We start from the raw sequence: 18,986 nt of genomic DNA, 5'->3' as shown, positions 1-18,986 counted from the left end.
TACTTTGATTTAGGGAAGTCTACATTGTCATTGTCCCTGTTTTTATCAAATCCCACATTTATCAGCTTCACTCTTTTGCCGTAAGACACAATAAAGCCCTCTGAAGTTGATACATATATGACAACATGCTGTCATTCATTCATTTTCTATTAGCTTAGTCATTTTTTCATCAGGGGTTGCCAGCATATGTTTTTCACACAGGATGCCCTTCCAGCTGCAACCCAGTAGTGGGAAACAGCAATACAACTCGTTCACACACATACACTACAACCAATTTAGTTTATTCAATTCACCTATAGTGCATGTCTTTGGACTGTGGGGGAAACCAGAGCACCCCAAAGAAACCCAGAACAACAAGGAGAGAACATGCAAACTCCACACCGTGTCACCACAACATGCTGTTAATTCAAATTTAAAATTCACTTTAATGTTTGTCCTAATATGTCATCTTTTTACTTTGTACTTTTAGAAATATGTAAATACACATGTACTTTTACACACTGATAATCTTTATTTAATCTTGTATAATTGCATAACTACAGCTTCTTTGTTTGCAGAAAAGTTATTATATTTTTTATTAATGTAGGTTTAATGTTTGAGAAAATATTAACTTATACATTTTGTCAACCTTTTTTACTGATTTGTATTGTGTGAAAGCAAGAATTAGGAAAACAACTCAATAACATGCAACTAGCCTGAAAGTGTTTATCTTCATTGATAGATACTTTCTACATTTTCTATTTACTTTATATGAAATTATGAATAGTTTATACAGTTTATACAGAAGTCAGAATTCCTACACACTGGCAAAGTCTTATTTATAGTATTATGCCCCTAATTCGCAAATGGGACAGGGTATGGGAAAATAAAACTTGGTTCCCGCAAGAGTGAGGTAAAATGCGCGGGAATGTAAGAGCAGACAGTGTTGATAGTTGAATTTTCAACTTTGTGTGGGAGCAGGAGGGGGAGGGGAAGAAAGCAGCACCAGAAAGGAGGAAGACAGAGTGTGGGAACACTAGACCTACACTTTCAAGACGTTTATTAGACTTGGGTCCAGTGGACCCGAACACCTTGTTCGTAATGTAAATTTGCGGGGGGAGGTACATTATGCGGTCATTAAATTTTTTTTTCGGATTTATGTTCTTCACAGGACAGGTTTCAGGTTAAAAAAAATTCAGGTTAAAAAATTTCAGGCTAAAAAAATTTCAGGTTATAAAAAATATTCATTGTTTAATTTTTTTTTTTAAAAAAACTGAAAACGGGTCTCACGGACCCGAACACCAAGGGTTAATAACTTATTTCTAATAACTGATTTATTTTATCTTTGCCGTGAAGGCAGTAAATATTATTTTACCTGATATTTTTCAAGACACTTTAATACAACTTAAAGGGACATTTAAAGGTGTAACCAGGTTAGGGTAGTTATTGTTTAACGATGGTTTATTCTGTAGACTATCGAAACAAATATAGCTTAAAGGGGCTAATAATTTTGTCCTTAAAATTGTGTTTAAAAAGTTAAAAACAGCTTTTATTCTAGCCAAGATAAAAACAAATAAGACTTTCTCCAGAACAAAAAATATTATCAGACTGTGAAAATGTCCTTGCTCTGTTTAACATCATTTAGGAAATATTAAAAAAAAAGAAAAATAAATATCAAAGGGGGGCTAATAATTCTGACTTCAACTGGACTTTTTGCACATTTTAAATGATTGTAAAGGACAACTAAACTTAATTCTACATCATATTAATTAGGTCTAAACTTAATTAAGTCGTTTCATAGGACAATTTGACTAAATGTAAAACTTTTTAATTTAATAACTGGCTTTTTGGAAGACAAAGAAATGTTTAAAGATTTACTGCATTTTAAATGATGTCAATACTATATTCATTTTTGTCATGTGTGATAGTAAAACTGCAACATAAACAATTCAGACACATTCAAATATAAAATTCACAAACGTCAATACTTAATGTGCAATTATTAACAATTATGAAACAGGTATAAAATGATGTCAGGAACTCAGGATTTTCATGTCCATGATAAAAACATTTTCAAATATTGCACAGCCAGCAAGAAAACAACAAGACTTAAGATCTTAAAATGTGATGTTTGTGTGAACAGAAAATCTAAGTATATCATATGAGAACATAAGATCTTAATTGAATAGTTTGAATAATCCATATAAAAATAAATAAAACAAACTATATATATATATATATATATATATATATATATATATATATATATATATATATATATATATATATATATATATATATATATATATATATATATATTTATTTATTCATTTATTTTTTCTCATAGCTGATCCAAAATCAGCTAAACAAGAAGGAGGAAACAAGAAGCTTTAGCCCAGGGGCAAATGTGCCCCTGCATGGGACAACTATTTCTGGATCCTCAATGCAATGAACCTTGTAGTAAATATTTTTTTTTTTCCGCTTACTGTGAAGAACGTCTTTAACAATGACCTATCATTAACTTTTACTCATATGATGATAACCTATTATCATTATTTAATAACTTTGTTTCACTATAAAGAACTTTTTGTGTAATGAAAATGTGCCATGGAAATAACCTTTAAAGAGAATATCTCGAACTAATAAAATGTAATCAAATTCTCCTGACAAGCATCAAAGGGAAAAAGACAGTTCATCTGTTTCATGCTTAGACGGTTGTCCTCTTGAGCTGCATAAGCTATGTAGGATTCCGGGTCATAGTAACTTGCCGAGGGGCTGGAGCAAAAGGAGGCGGTGATGAAGAAACAATGGGAAAGGAGCTAAAGTGGGCTGGAATTGAGATGATTGCGTGAACAGCGTCAAACATAGATTGTGATCTGTAATCGATAACGTACTGTACGTATTTCTGTATGTTTTTTCTATGTATTCCAGAGCTTTGAATGTGAAACTGAGTGTTTCTTCCTCGGATCTTCCCTTCTGGCTCGTGTTGGCTAGCGTCAGAACAGAAAAGATCCGCTTCGCCAGATCAGGAAATTAAAGACTGATCAGCGAACAGCCAGCCGATTCAACACCGTTAAGGTAAGAATATAACGTTTACTGTTTCTTGCGGTTTATTATCTCTGCTTCACACATGCGAGTAGATTTTAGGTTTTCATATCGTCGAAAATCACGCTGAAAAAAGAGACATTCACTTTTTTTTCCTGTGGTGGGATGAGACAATTTACCGCACTCAGAAGACCAGAACAAGAAAATAGAGATCCAGATGAGCTCACTTCCTTGGTTTGTCTTTTAAATAGGTTCTCTGAACTTTGAAGGACTTTGGTAAACATATTGTAACTGTTATCAGACTCTGCTTGGAAAACATCATCTTGAAAATAACTTTAGAAACTGGTAGACTGCTGAAGAAGATCTGCTAAAAACATCTAACTACAGTAAAGAGTACAATTGAAGTATGCTTTAGAGATATGCACACTAGTAATATAATGTTTTGCATGCATTAAGGATAAATTACTATGAGAGGTTTCTTTCTCTTTGTGATATTTAACATGGTTATACAGTTGTTGTTTTTTACATATATACATTTACATTATTAGACACTTTTATCCATTCCAAAGTAAAAAAATGAGGAAATGATTGAGGAGGTAATAATGAATATTACAGTGTCAAGCTACTTTTGTTGATTGACACTGTTTGTTGATGTTAAGCAGCTAAACAGAACTTTGGTCTTTACATGATACATCATTCAAAAAAAATTACGACACTGTATACAAAAATGTAATTTAAAATGTGAATGCGAAAGTTATATACAATATGTATCAAGATGTATCACATTTTTCAACCCAGGCTCATTACATACCCCTATATACATTTCTGGAAAGAGCAAAATACATCATAGAAGCTACGTTTTTTGCAGCTTTTGTTTTCGCAAATCCACCAGAGGCTACTGTGTACGCTTTTTCAGATCTCAAATTTCTCTCGCGAGTGGCATTCGCTCCTGCTGTTCTCACATAAATCCACCTGAGGCCGCTGTCGACTGACTGATTTACTGATTGAGCAGCCGACTGATTCCCCCCATCCTCCCCCTTCCCTAAACCCAACCAATAGTGTTTTAAAAAGCACTGATTGACCTGTACACCCACTGCCCTAAACCCAACCACAGTGTTTTGAAAAGCAATCGAGAAAAGAAAAGCCCTCGTCTGATTTTTACCACATACATGTCGAGCTACGAGACAAACTGGTAACATTGGGAAAGCCGTCCATACGGTGGTAAGTGGTCAGCTGGTAAGTGTGAAAAGAAGCGACATCATACCGCACGGTAGCATTTGTTTTAAGTGCGAAATACAGCCATACGTAGCTCTGGCTACATAATTTGCAATCTACAGAAATGTATTTAAGGCTACGTTTTCAAAATGAGCCTATGTTTTTTTTTTTTTTTGCACAATCTAAAGGCAAACACATTTAATGTTACTTGGCTTGAAAATGTGTTGGTCTTTCAAGCAACATACATAAAAAGTTTTGTGTTTTTTTTGTTGTTGAAGAAGTTTCAACTAACACAATTTAACATGCATACCTATTTCAGAGATCAAACAATGCCAAGCACATACACACAGTATAAACTTTTTGACGAGGTTTTGCTTAAACTACTTGTTACAGCTATAATACGTTTGGGATCCAATTGCATACCGATGATGATGTTGTGGTGTTTTCTAACATCATTTGAAAACAGGAGGCTCAACCAATAGAAACTGCATCCAAGGTCTTGTTCACTATAATCTTATTACATCATGATCATACTTTTACATAATTTCTACCTATACAGGATTTTCTTTTTTTTTATTTATACAGACTCACTCTAAATTGGTTTTGAGTTGGGTGGACCAGCTTAAAATCTGAGTGCTATCCTGTACCAAAATATGACAATCTTTCAGTAAAGCCAGTAACTTGTTACATGTAGTTACAGAATGTACTGATTTCTAAAGTGTTGGAAGTAATTAATTACAAACAATGTGAGTTACATAATCAGATTACTTTTTAAATAGTTACAATTTAGACCACATAATTAAAAGTTAAAGAAAATAAATGGATTTTTAACATTTCTAACTAGGGTAGGGGATGTTCTTGAGGACACTGGATGGTCATTCCTTGGAGCTGCTACAGAAAACGCTCTATCACCCTGACATTTCAAGTACGATTGAGGAGCTGACAGACATAGTTGAGCTATGTTGACTTCGCTCTATCACCTTGACATTTCAAGTAAGATTGAGGAGCTGACAGACATAGTTGAGCTTTTGTTGACTTAGCTCTCATGTCCCCATGTTAAAAGCAGGAGTAAGTGCTAATTAACAAAGTAACTACTTTCTTTATGAGAGTAACACAATATTGTAATGTATTACAATAAAAAAAAGTTACTTAAAAGTAGCTTTCCCCAACACTGTTTTTGACCTTTGAGTTTGGTTAATGAGCACTTTTGGACAATCCTTATCATGTTGTAGCACATTCCAAGACTACACTGACTGAAGTATTCCTGTCAGCGTTTAAACTGTTTTGGAGGTACTGTTTGACCACTTAAACGCCATTGAAAGTCTGTCACCAACCGTTTCTAGGGGTTCACTTCATTCAAAAGTAGAGAGTCTCCTCATCCCTTTTCAGTAGCATTTTAATTCCCCTGCAGGACAGCCCTTTGTGTCCTCATCTCACAGCGGCAGCCTCTGACATTCTTCAGCCCCCTTAAGAATCCATGGCACTTTCCCTTTTAGTTTGCTGCCTCCTTTTTTGGAGAAATCATGTGGTGTGATTAAATTAAGCGTGAGCTCATTCTTTGTGTTTCTTAGGTCTGAAACATTCTGGCCATTCAGGTAAACAATCTGTCACAGCTCACAATGGAGCTTCATGAGCAAATAATTATTCTGAAGGACTGAAACAAAATAGCTGCACATGGAAAACACTTCCAATGCATAACCTATGAAAAGTAACTGTATAGGCATTAAAATTAAAGTTCACACTTTAATACTGCCTTTCCTGGATAATTCCTGTACTATCAACATTGTGCTATGGCGAAGTTCTGCTGTATGGCCATTAAATATTGGCTAGTTACTTTTCACCCATATAGATTTCCTATAAGACACAACGACATGACATATTGCTCTGGTAACCTGTCAGTTTAGTGTTAACTGATAAAGGCTCTGGCCTGACGTAACACTGAACTCAATCATTCTATAAATTCGTATATCACCTGTTTTCCCAGCGCTGTCATTGAGGGTTTTAAGATACCCTTACTTGCCATCATGTTCTCAGCCTCAGTTTACTTAAACTAGGATTTGTTCAATCTGTAACGTCACCCCTTTCTTGTGTTTATATTAGGATTGCATTGGGATTTAGAATTTGTTTCGTTACCAGCTCACTTGCCTGTACAAACAGACATTTTTTACTTACACAATCTTGCGGTATCACAGTATAAGGACTTGTCATAACACAGACCTAAGAAAGATTTGTTTAGCTTGCAGCATTATCCTCTCACTTTCTTTTTCAATGTCTTGTCTTGCTAATCTTAAATATTTTAGGTATGCATTGCCTTTTCAAACCTGTAAACTTGTACTTGACTTGTAATCTGACTCTGACGGAAATGAGTATTCAAAATGTCACCGTTTTCTTTTTCACACACAAAAAAATGCTGTTGACTTGAAATTTTCACTGGATGATGGTAACAACCAAATAAATCCATATTCATTCATTTTATTTTTGGCTTAGTCTATACATTAATCAAGGGTTGCCACAGCGGAATGAACCACCAACTTATCCAGCATATGTTTTACGCAGCAGATGCCCTTCCAGCTGCAACCCATCCCTTAGAAACCCTTAGATGCACCCTCATTCACACTTATACACCACTGCAAATTTAGCTTACCGAATTCACCCATAGTGCATGTTTTTGGACTTGTGGGGTAAACCGGAGCACCTGCAGACAACCCACGTGAACACGGGGAGAACAAAAAAACTCCACATAGAAAGGCCAGCTGATCCAGCTGGGGCTCGAACCAGCGACCTTCTTGCTGTGAGGCTATTGTGCTACCCACAACTAGTTATTCAGCAACCCTCTGCCCTTCATCATTGTAAATTAATATTAGCTGCTTCAGTCCAACATCTACATTACCAGAATGATGAAGATGAAACGAGAGTGGACATTTCGACAAGACAATAATCCAAAACAAAGACAAGGAAACTCTCAAATTATTTCAAAGAAAGAAAATCAAGCTGTAGAATGGCTCGGCCAGTCACCTGACTTGAATCCAATAGAAAATACAAAATTAAGATTAGATTTGATAAAGAGACCATCAAGATTTTGACACTCTGTTGAAGTCTGTAAAAAACTCACACCTGAACAATGCATGTGATTTCATTCTCCATATGAGAGGCATCTTTAAGCTTCCATCACCAAAAAAAGACTTTTATATAAAGTATTAATTACATTTCAGTAGTTTAGTACATTCTCCTTGTGGCATTCCATTGTTATTACACATTACAATGTTTTCAATTTTTTTTGTTTTTGTTTTATTTTTATGTTTGTATTGTTTGGGTTCTTACCAAAATCTGGTTCAATTCCATGTCAACAGCTCATTTAGAAATGTTATTCTCAGGAAAAACATGACGTGTTGAATACCTATTTCCCCCACTGTATTATATTAACAAAACTTAAACACAACAATCCAGACAGATCAGCAATTAGTAGATTTATGACTCGAATCGAGCAAACTGACTGTATTTTAAGTACTCACAAAACAATAATCATTAAAAAAAGGAAAAATTATTTGTGAAAAGTGATTTCTGTAATTTCATTGAATGTGAAAATAACTCAGCCAACACAATATCATACTATCATATAGAATTGGTGGGTCATGTATATGAATTTGTGCATGTTAATCTCATGGAATTTATTTGTCTCATGGAACAGTAACTGGTTATTGTTAATTTTGTTGAATTGGTAGCTAATTCGCATGAATCTCTGCAGTTTTTGTATGATCTCTTATACCACAGCGATTGTTTCATTTTCTTCATGATGTTTTTCTTGATGGTTTGTCCATTTTTATTTAAAATGAAGTTTGATCTTAAAGATACAGAGGTGAAGTGTTTAAAAAGCCCAAAACAGATCTGTGGGGAAAAATGGTTCGTGGTCATGTATATGCAAGGCTTTAACTTTAATCGAAAAGTTTGGGGGTGAGTGGGGGTGTCAAAATGAGGGGGATATTTTGTTAATATAAATAACTGCAATTACCTGACCTGTGTACTGTGGTGATGCAAAGTGCAAGGCAGAAATAATCAGATTTAAACACATTAAATTTAAAACTAACTTAAAATTGTACAAAAAAGAGGATGACATAAACTTTTAAGAACTGTGTGTGTTGAATTGTTATGTGTTGTCATGTAAACAAATTATCATGTAAACAAATTATATGAAAATGTTGATTATTATTGTATTATTCATCTTTCATGTATAAACAACAGCCATCTTTAGTTAATGAAAAAAATACATTCCTTTTGTTAATTACAAATTTATAAACATTAGACTAGCAAAAGTCTCTCAGCAAGAAGGTCTCTGGTTTCAGTCCTGGCTGGTTTAGTTGTCATTTCTGTGTGGAGTTTGCATGTACCCCCTGTGTTGGCGTGGGTTTTCTCAGAGGGTTTCGGTTTTCCCCACCGTCCAAACACATGCGCTATACGTTAATTAAATAATTAAATTGTCTGTAGTGTATAAGTGTGAATGAGGGTGTGTGTGGGTGTTTTACCAGTGCTGGGTTGTGGCTGGAAGGGCATCCACTGCGTAAAACATATGCTGGAATACTTGTATGTCATAGTAGAATGGCTACCTCTGAAATAGAGACTAAACCGAAGGAAAATGAATGAATGAATAGACTAGCATCAACAGTGGAGGCATATTCTGTCTGACAGAAAATGCGATTACACTAAACTGAGCTAATATACTGAATTTCCAACTTCTTTTTTTTTTTCCATGTTGACATTGCATTCATCTGATGCTGCTTGCCATTTCATCTCAGTTTGAAACAATTGTTTCAACCATATTACCTGTTCATTAGAACTTTTTAAAAAGTTATTTTCAGAGCAGGAATGCACAATCTTTCTGTGTTCTGCCTTTTTCTATGGCGATAATGACACGTGGCTAAAAATCCAACCGAGGCTCATTCTGAAAGCGCAGTCCCGTGGACGTTTCTGGAGACTGCGAAGTACTTCGCTAAACTCAACCGACAGTTTACAAAAGTCGTCCAGAAAAAGAAAAGCCGTTGTCTGATTTTTACCACATTCTCACCCTGTTGTTCACTCGTTAATTTTATTTTTTGGATTCTGTTTTTATCTTACCTCATTTCTGGACTAAGTTTTCAGAATGAGCCTGTGTTGTAAAAATCCTAAAAAGTGTGGTGGATTTTGAAAACACAATTAGGATCAAGTGTCCCGAGTGGAAGTTAGGCCTTATATATGTGACACGTTTTAAAAACACAAGGGAAAAACGTTTCTATTTTTGACTACACTGTTGCCATTTAAACATTTTACACAAAGGTGTGTAAATTCAAAAACCTGCTCAAAATCTAATTGGCTGCAACTGAAATCGCATACTTCCATACTATATAGTACGCTAAAAACAGCATGGGAGCCGAGTAGTAGGTCTGAATTCACAGTATGTAAGAAGAGAAGAAGTATGCCTTACTGCCTCTGGTAAGATTCTGAAGTGAGTATCCAATGCATGCTTCGCTATCCCATGATGCTTTGTGAGAGAATTCATGAATAAGAATGAAGTGATGCAACTGACGCGGGTAGATCACATGATCATGACAAAATGGTGGATGTAGTACTTCCGAGATCCATTTATACTACTAACTTTTATATTGTATAGAGCGTTCTTCTCTAACGGTCAAGAAGTACGCTAAATTCAAATGCAGGACCTACTGAGTAGTAGACAATTTTGGATGCAGCCACTGTCTTGTTCTTTGTACAGAGGTTAGCTTGCTGATTCACAGCAGTCAACCTACATGTAGATCTATGCTATTGATTAAAACTTCCTCATAAAAAAATGTTTCTTTTCTCTTATCATAGGTTTGGTCAGCACATGGATACTTTCAGGACGTGCCAAGAGATCAGGAGTTCTTCTGTAGTGCAATTTGAAGAAATCTGATTCAGCTGTTATGATAAAACCAATGGACCTTCACTGACGTGCCACTTGACCTCAACACAGAAGAAGCCGATTCCCCTCAAGTGCCTGCATCAAGGTTCTTCACAATGTGTCACGTCATAGTCACATGCCGCTCCATGTTATGGACCTTGATGAGTATTGTGGTGGCATTTGCTGAGCTGGTGGCATTCATGAGCGCTGAATGGCTCGTGGGATATTCAGAAGGATCTGAATTAAACTTCACCGTGACCGCTTCCCACCGCAGTGACCAGCGCACCCTGGGTATTTATAACCGCTGCCTCAAGGTGGCACAGCAGAAGGTGGTCCAGTGTGGGCCCTACGCCACAGACTTCATGGAAATAGCTAGTGGCTTCTGGCAAGCAACTGTTATATTTCTAGTCATCGGAATCTTCCTCCTTTCCGTAGTGGGCATCCTTTCAGTTTTCAGCATGTGCTTCCAGAGTATCTTGAAGAAGAGCATATTCAATGTGTGTGGCCTTCTTCAGGGAATAGCAGGTAAGATGGGAAAGTCTACTGTTGCTCTACTTTCTCAGACTCTTTGTGGTGGCGGTTGGTGGTCATCTTTAGCTTTCACCCACAATCAACTAAACACAGAAAATTAGGGAGTGTGTGTGTAAGAGAGACACTGAAGCTCCCCCCAGATTGCTCTGAGCTCACAGCTTCAAGAGTTTGACATTCCTCTGGTGACCTCAAAGACCACGCTATCTAATTATGAACTTCAACACCCTCATCATCTTATTACAGAAAAGACAGTCTAAATATTACGGCCATTATGGAAATGTTATTTCCGTGTCTCAAATTCTCGCAAACGTGTATAAAACTTTGTTAAATGGAAAGCTCACCCTTAAAAATGAAAACCGACCCTCATGTGGTTCTAAACTTTCTTTATTCTGTTGAACACTAAAAAGTACATGTGGAAACCGGTAACCACTTCCATATTAGGGGAAAAAACAAATACTATCAAAGTATGGTTACAAGTTTTTATTTTTTTCAAAACTTATTCCTTTGTGTTCATTCCAGCAAAACAGGCAGGCAGGAGAGTAGTGTTAGAAAGCTGGTGTAGTCCTACTTTACAGTAATTAAAACCCATTCAGTTCACTTTAATTCAAATGTCACAGTTGAACATAGATATATACACTAGATATCGCATACGGACCCTGAGTATGCGTCAATAGTGCCGCCACATTTGTACAGTGTTCCCAGGACAAATGTCAACCGCACTAGTCAAGACTAATGCCAATCAGAAGATGGTGGACGTTTGCGCAGCGTATGGGTGTATTAATGAGCTGACAAAGAAAACAAAGCTTAAATCATAACATTTTAAAGGGAAGATTCGTTTTTTTTTTTTTTGTGCTAGTCAGTTTATTGATGATAATACAGTCACTTACTGCATTGACCAGAAGGCAAAGTAGCACCAAATTGCACTAAATACTAGGCTTATGCTAGTTTTGTTGAATAAAACCAGTGAAAATGTCAATTAAATATGACTACAAGATGCTGCGGTGCAAGAAATGTGTATTATTGTCTGCTAATTAAAGTAACGTCGAGTTTTTGAAGTACTTATAAGAGTTTCTGATAATATAACAATGTTTGCACCTCAATGTGCATACTGTCCACCCTAAATTATTAAATATAACAACCTTATGTACCATTTAGATCAAAAAGGTGGATATACACAGCACTGCACCTTGGTCCCATATTCATTTCAAAGGAGCGCTACTCTGTACTAAAAAGGCTATTGGCGCATTTCTTCCAATAGACAAGAATAAACAGCTACTGTAAATGTCTATGACTGTTGAAGCCTGATCTATTCAGGTCAGCTCCACTAATTCAAGCAGGTAAAAGAAAAAAATATCTTCTAATAAACAAATTAAAAAAATGAAGTTAGTTTAAAGGTTTTAAAACAGAAATTGTGAAAGATTTTCCCTGCTTTGATCAATATTAGAAGATGGACTTAAAGGTAAGATAAGACATAAAGTAAAAAAAAAACTAATGTTTTTTTTTTTTTTTTTAAACATGAAAAACATTTTGTTGTGTGAAATGTCTTGGGCCTCCAAGAGCCTGCACGTTCATTGCATGTCAGCTTTGTCTGGGGCAAAGGTAATTTATTATATGAGAAAAAAGGTCCTCATTGTCGCAGCAAATAACTTTTTTTTTTTTTTTTTTTTTAATCTGGCGCAAAGGTGGCTCAGTTGTTAGCACTGTCACCTCACAGCAAGAAGGTCGCTGGTTCGAATCCCGACTGGGCCAGTTGGCATTTCTGTGTGTTCACTGAAAAAAATATTCAAAGATGATTCCTTGGATTTACTCGATTTTTTTACGTTAAGTGGTTGTAAACAATTTATTTGTGTTGAATTTAAACAAACAAATTAAGTAGAACATTATTAAACTTAATTTGTTTGTTTAAATTCAACACAAATAAATTGTTTACAACCACTTAACGTAAAAAAATCGAGTAAATCCAAGCAATCATCTTTGAATATACACATTTGTGCACTCTTTTTTCAGTGTAGTTTCCATGTTCTCCACGTGTTTGTGTGGGTGTTCCGGGTTCCCTCATATTTCAAACACATGTGCTATAGGTGAATTGAATAAACTAAATTGGCTGTAGTGTTTGAATGTGTATGGATGTTTCCCGATGCTAAGTTGCAGCTGGAAGGGCACTTGCATGTGTAAAGCATATGCTGATTAAGTTGGTGGTTCATCCCGCTATGGCGACCTCTGAAGAATAAAGGGACTCAGCCAAAGAAAAATGAATGAAATTTAATCCCAGTTTATCAGTAAGTGATGATCTGATTGAATGGAAATGGTGCTTTGTTTGCAAGTGTTTTATGCAGTATTACAGTTTTATGAATAAATCTTTGGATAGAAACACAGCTACCGACCCTGTTTGATCCTGATCCAGGAACTGAAATCTGCAGGAAGATACGTCTCCAGGAACAGACTTTGTTCCCCCTGCTTTATAAATTTTGGCCCATGACATGACAGAATCAAACAGCTTCTACAGATTTGTATTATTATACATGATGCGAATCTCCAAATTGGGGGTTGAAAAGCTTGACAAGAAAATTTTATATATACTTTTCTACAAGAACAACCAGCCTGAGCAGTTGATAAAAGACAAGGTGGATCCAAATGTTGCCGCAGAAATAGAGACTCACCAGACAAGTCTTTTATTGTCCATTTTGTTGAGCCAGTGTGAATTATAGCCTCAGTTTGCTGTTATTACCTGACAGGAGTGTCAACATTGTTATCTTCTCCTGCTGCTGTAGCTTATCTGCTTCAAGGTTGTATATTTTGAGTGTTTAGTGATGCTCTTCTGCAAACCGTGGCTTTAATGAGCCATTCATTCTGACTATTCTTTGTAAATTTTAAATATGATTGTGTATGATAATGCCAGCGAATCAGAAGTTTCTGAAATACTCAGACTAGCCTGTTTGGCACAAACAACTATGCTATGGTCAAAGTCACAAAAATTACTTTTCTTTCCCGTTCTGATGCTCAGTTTTAACTTAAAGTCACCATGAAATGGAAGTTAAGATTGTCCTATATTGTGACTGAAGTGAAATGGTCCTAAAATGAGAGAAAATAATTAAGTCTGGTTTATGATCTCATCCTTTGCGAACCGCTTGCATCATTGGTAGATGGGTGCCGCTAACAAAATGAAGGAAGATTGATGAATGGACAAAACAGGGCAAAAATGAGGCACAACATAATAGCCTTCCATGTGACCAGAAATGAAGAAAAGTCAATTCAATAGAAGGTTGGGCATTTGATAAAAGATTATGAGGACAAATTATATATATTTTTTTACAAAATAATGAAGTGCACAGATACAATTGTTCATTTTGATTTCAATCAGATTTTAAGCAGGTTGTCTTGACCACAACAACATCCCTAAATGCACTGAGTTGCTTAAATGTGATTGGATAATTATTCATCTGCATCAACAAGCAGTTGATCAGATGTACCTAATATATTGGCCAGTTAGTATGGGAAGTAGGCTAGGGTGAATTTCATTCCATGCTGACTTGAATGCATTGTGAATCTGGCCTCAGGGTTCCAAATCTTCTTTCATTACCATTTCCCAAACCAGCTCAAAGGAACAAAAGTGGTAATGTTGACTGTGGCAGGACCTTCTCAGTCAAAAGACCATGAAATAACAGATCGGTCATGATAAAGCTCCTACTTGCAGTCATGTCTGGGAACACTAGAACAATAAAGCATTGTGGTGCAATAAAAATAGTGTGGCTTATTTTATTGAAGACCAAGACCAACAACAGGTACAAGCAAAGTACGGAGCTCTTGTATAATTTTATTGAAAGATTTACAACATGGTGATTGAGTAATTTGTGAATAGCAGGAGCATGACTTCAGCATGACTTCAGAGACAGGATCTCACTTGCCTATTTAGAGCAAGAACACGGGATAAAATTGAGGGATCACAGTGACCGGCTCTGTTTGGTATGAAGATTAAATCAGCAAGCGTTCTTGCCTTTTAAACAGTAATATAATAATTAAATCACATATTAAGGCTAATACAGTGTCTATTTAAAGCGTAATCACATAGCTTATTAGAAGAGTGGAAAATGACACTGAACTAGAAACTTGACTCATGGCTCACCCTCAGCCATTACAGGGAAAACTTTTATGTTGTAAAGAATTGATGTTATCTGATGATGATATCTGCTGGGTTTTCTTAGGAAAGCAAGTGGAAATCAGTTTGTATTTTTGAGCAATTATAATAATAATCAGTCTTAAAATAATTAACAGTACATTAGGAACAAAACTGTTTTGTATTACTGTTTTGTATTACTGATTAAACAGCTTTATTCAAATGGATTTTTTAGGGATAGTGCCTATTTAAAAATTTATAATTTCGGAGATACAGCACATCAGCATCCATCAGCCTGTCATTGAGCAAAGCAAAGACGGTTGATATTGTCCATCCACAAGATGGTGATAGAGACAGCATAATAAGCCCTTAGAGGAGAAAAACTCAGCGTAATTTTAAACTACAGCTGATCAAATCATTGTTAAACTGGTGACATTCTAAGTCAAATTCTGTTCTGATGTTCTGAGACTCTCTGTGTTTAATTTTCTTTTTTTATTTACACTATTTGGCCGTCAAACTAGCATAGCATAGTGTTGCTTTCCCTAGTGGTTGACTGTGACTGTTTATGTTGCATTGCATTCATCTCTCATTCAGCAATTGCTTCAGCATTCTCATTTGTCTTCGCTAGCCTTTGGCCTTACTCTGCTAGATACTACCATGATAATAAGTTATGAATACTTTAGCCCATCTATGAACATGGTATCTGTAGGAGTCACGTAGGATATAATTAAGACAATTCCCATGATTCCACACTAGGGGCCCTTTTATACACCCGGCACAATAAGGCGCAAGACGTTTGCCCTGGCACGTTACTAATTTCATACCAATCTAACCTTAATTTTAAAAAGCAAATGCATTCATGCCAGTTTGTGGACTCATGACTGTTTGGGTCTAGAAAAGAGGTGTGTTAAGGCGCATTGTTGGCGGATTGCTTTGAGGAACTTAAGCAATTAAAAAGCAGTTGAAAGCAGCTGAAAGCAGGTCTAAAGTCCAACACAGAGCACATGCGCCTCGCTACCACATTGCTTAAAACACGCAGGATGTACAGCAATACAAACATATCTTTACAAATTAAAAAGAATTAAAGGATTAAAATATTACAAAAATTATTACTTTCTACATAAATATGAAAACTACTGATTTGTTTATTTATTACAACTTACTTTTGTATAATGTCATTATTATTATTAGAAGTGGGCGAAGCAGTGGCGCAGTAGGTAGTGTTGTCGCCTTACAGCAAGAAGGTCGCTGGTTCAAGCCTCGGCTCGATTGGCGTTTCTGTTTGGAGTTTGCTTGTTCTACCTGCGTTCGCGTGGGTTTCCCCTGGGTGCTCCGGTTTCCCCCACAGTCCAAAGACATGCGGTACAGGTGAATTGGGTAGGCTAAATTTTCCGTAGTGTATGAGTGTGTGTGTGAATGTGTGTGTGGATGTTTCCCAGAGATGGGTAGCGGCTGGATACTTGCTGGATAAGTTGGCGGTTCATTCCGCTGTGGCAACCCCAGATTAATAAAGGGACTAAGCCGACAAGAAAATGAATGATTATTATTAGTATTTATTATTTGCATATTTATATTAGTTTTATTAAAAACAAACTTAGATTTCTCCACCTGTCAGGTTTTGGACCATATGAGGCTTAGGACATGTGTTTGGATATCACTCAGTGTTTGACCACACTTCGTTATTATTGCTGATTTATTAGTTTGCTGAATATTAGAACTGAATTTAGAAATAGTTTTGAATTGAATCTTGGCACTTAGCAAATGAAATTATTTAGGTAGGCTAATGGATGTCTGTGTGTAAAACCGTTTCTTTATCCACAAAAGAGAAGGTAAAAGTAAAGGCAGAAAAAAGGAGGCTCATTCTTTATCCTTGAGCTGCAGGTGGTCTGTTTAACTGTTTTTTTTTACTAGTGAAGCGTTCAGTTTTTACACTTACAAAGTAAATAGCAAATGTGACGCAACTGACTCTCAAAGGGAATAGGAGATGAGACTCTAATTGGTTTATTCTCAAAACATACCCATAACCCATTAGGAGAATAAGCTCAACCCTGTTAGACCATGTGCCAGGGCGCAGAGCGTATTATTCCATCCTTAAAATAGCAAAAGTGGATTAGGATAAGCCCTTAATGCTTTTGCGCCATGTGCTTCAGACTTTGTGCCTAGATCATTAAAATAGAGCCCTAATTGTCATCAAACTATACCTTTGTTTGTTGTAAATATGCACCCTCTAGTGATGAAAATTTCATACAATGCAGTACAATTTAATAATAATATCTTTATTTATGTTTTAAAGAATGCACAGAAGTCTTATGGGTTTATAATAAAATGAGGGCGAGTAAATAGTGATGAGAATTTTCATTTCATTTTCATGAGAATTTGTCTATAAATAAATTATTTAATTGAAACTTTTTGTATGCAAATGAAATAGTCCACAGCACACCTGAAACAATAGTTTTCAATCGAAAGGTCAATTGGAATCCACCCAAGTGTTTGATCTTATTGAGAAAAGACTTTAATTATTTCCTAATTCTGTCCCCACTGTCCATATAACATCCATATAACAATCTGCCAACCATACAAACTGTTGTTTACAATTATAGGTTGCCTCGCCATTTTTAGACATCCATGTTTCTGTTTCTGTTCGTTTGCAATGGTTGTTCTTGTATAGTACTTACATCAGTCTTTTTCTACCTTTTGCAGGTCTGTTCCTTATCCTAGGTCTGATGCTCTATCCTGCAGGCTGGGGCTCAAAGAAGGTGGTTGATTACTGTGGTCCAGATGCTTCCGCATATAAAGTGGGCTTGTGTTCTCTGGGCTGGGCCTTTTACACAGCCATAGGAGGCACAGTGCTCACTTTCATCTGTGCTATGTTTTCAGCCCAGGCTGAGATCGCCACCTCCAGCGACAAGGTGCAGGATGAGATTGAGGAGGGCCGGAGTCTGATTTGTGTGCTGTGAGATGTGAAAACAAACCACTAAAACCAAAGAGAATAATTTATGTCCCATGTTTACTGATGGAAATGACTGGTGCATAAATGGGAATGTAGTTCAGACCTACTGTAGGTCTTTACAAAACTCAACAAACTTATTTGGTTTTTTTGATTTTTGTCATCCTATTGCTGTATTTCAAAGTATACACATCAAATTATTTCTATGAAAAAAACTTTGAAACTAACAAATTATTTTTTTTTACATTGCGTTTAAAAGCAAATGCATTGTATCGCTATTTTGATTGATTTGTTACTAGATTTTACTTTTTACTAACAAATAGAAAAATTAATGTAACCAGTTTTGTTAATGAAATTGTATGCTGAGTCTCTGAAAGATATTACCAAAATAATTGTTCTCTGTGATAAACCTTATCTTTCTAAAAAATAACAAATTATTCTTTGTTTAGCCATCTGAGGTGCTGTCTGGCTTATGCATGTTGACTGCAAGCAGTCCATTAATGGTTAGCTGGATTTCTTTTTTTTGTATGGTGCAAAATGTTTTCTTTTTCATCATCTTTCTGCAATGACTTATGGAAAATAAACGGCCTGACCCAATGTCAACACTTGCATTCTTGGCCACTCGCATGTATACTATACATACAGGAAGGAAGTGCACATTTAACAAGATCAAGTACCAGGTCAGAAAAATTCTAAAAGGTAATTCCAAAGCTAAATGGAAGTTAAGTCATCTTTTACTACTGACCTAATTTATTGTTTTTAAATAGAGAAAACATTTTACAAATAACTTTTATTCTAAATCCTACACCTTACAAACAACAAAAAAATCAATATAAAGGTGTGAAGCACCAAAACCGTCCCAATCATTCATTTTCTTTTCGGCTTAGTGCTTTTATTAATCAGGGGGTCGCCACAGCGGAATGAACCGCCAACTTATCCAGCGTTTTACGCATCAGATGCCCTTCCAGCCGCAACCCAACACTGGGAAACACAGTGTTTCCCCCACAGTCAAACAGTCATTCATCAAAAATTTTGGCTCTGATGGCCAGCCGACAAGCTATTTAAACAAAAAAGTGCTTCAAAAAGTCATTAAAATGCAATATTTAAGCCTCAAAATTAAAAAGAGAATGACGCAAATAACTGCAAAAAGGTCTTCTTTTTGAGAAAAAAGAACCACCTCTTTCACCAGGCTAGCAACAGGCCTGCAATCTAAGGCTGTGTTCAAACACTACAGATTCGGTTCTCTT

General features: G+C 36.1%; 1 protein-coding gene across 2 annotated transcripts; it reads left to right on the top strand.

Annotated features, from left to right (window-relative positions):
* The first annotated feature begins 2,722 nt into the window (after positions 1-2,722).
* On the top strand, positions 2,723-18,336 carry lhfpl2b (LHFPL tetraspan subfamily member 2b). Of its 2 annotated transcripts, XM_087251889.1 has the most exons (4): positions 2,723-2,803; positions 2,911-3,057; positions 10,081-10,672; positions 17,493-18,336. In XM_087251889.1, the coding sequence occupies exons 3-4, from the start codon at positions 10,264-10,266 to the stop codon at positions 17,747-17,749; spliced, it is 666 nt and encodes a 221-aa protein (XP_087108015.1). In that variant the 5' UTR covers positions 2,723-2,803; positions 2,911-3,057; positions 10,081-10,263; the 3' UTR covers positions 17,750-18,336.
* The last annotated feature ends 650 nt before the right edge of the window (positions 18,337-18,986 follow it).

The sequence above is a fragment of the Danio rerio genome, chromosome 5 (assembly GCF_052040795.2).
Source record: "Danio rerio strain M-AB ecotype USA chromosome 5, GRCz13ab, whole genome shotgun sequence".
Lineage (NCBI taxonomy): Eukaryota > Metazoa > Chordata > Actinopteri > Cypriniformes > Danionidae > Danio > Danio rerio.
The sequence above is the reverse complement of the archived record's forward strand: the minus strand, read 5'-3'. Positions and strand labels throughout refer to the sequence as shown.

Coding starts and splice junctions, on each gene's coding strand:
- lhfpl2b (XM_087251889.1), top strand. CDS start 10,264: ATGTGTCACGTCATAGTCACATGCCGCTCCATGTTATGGACCTTGATG. Junction 10,673..17,492: donor CCTTCTTCAGGGAATAGCAG/GTAAGATGGGAA, acceptor TACCTTTTGCAG/GTCTGTTCCTTATCCTAGGT.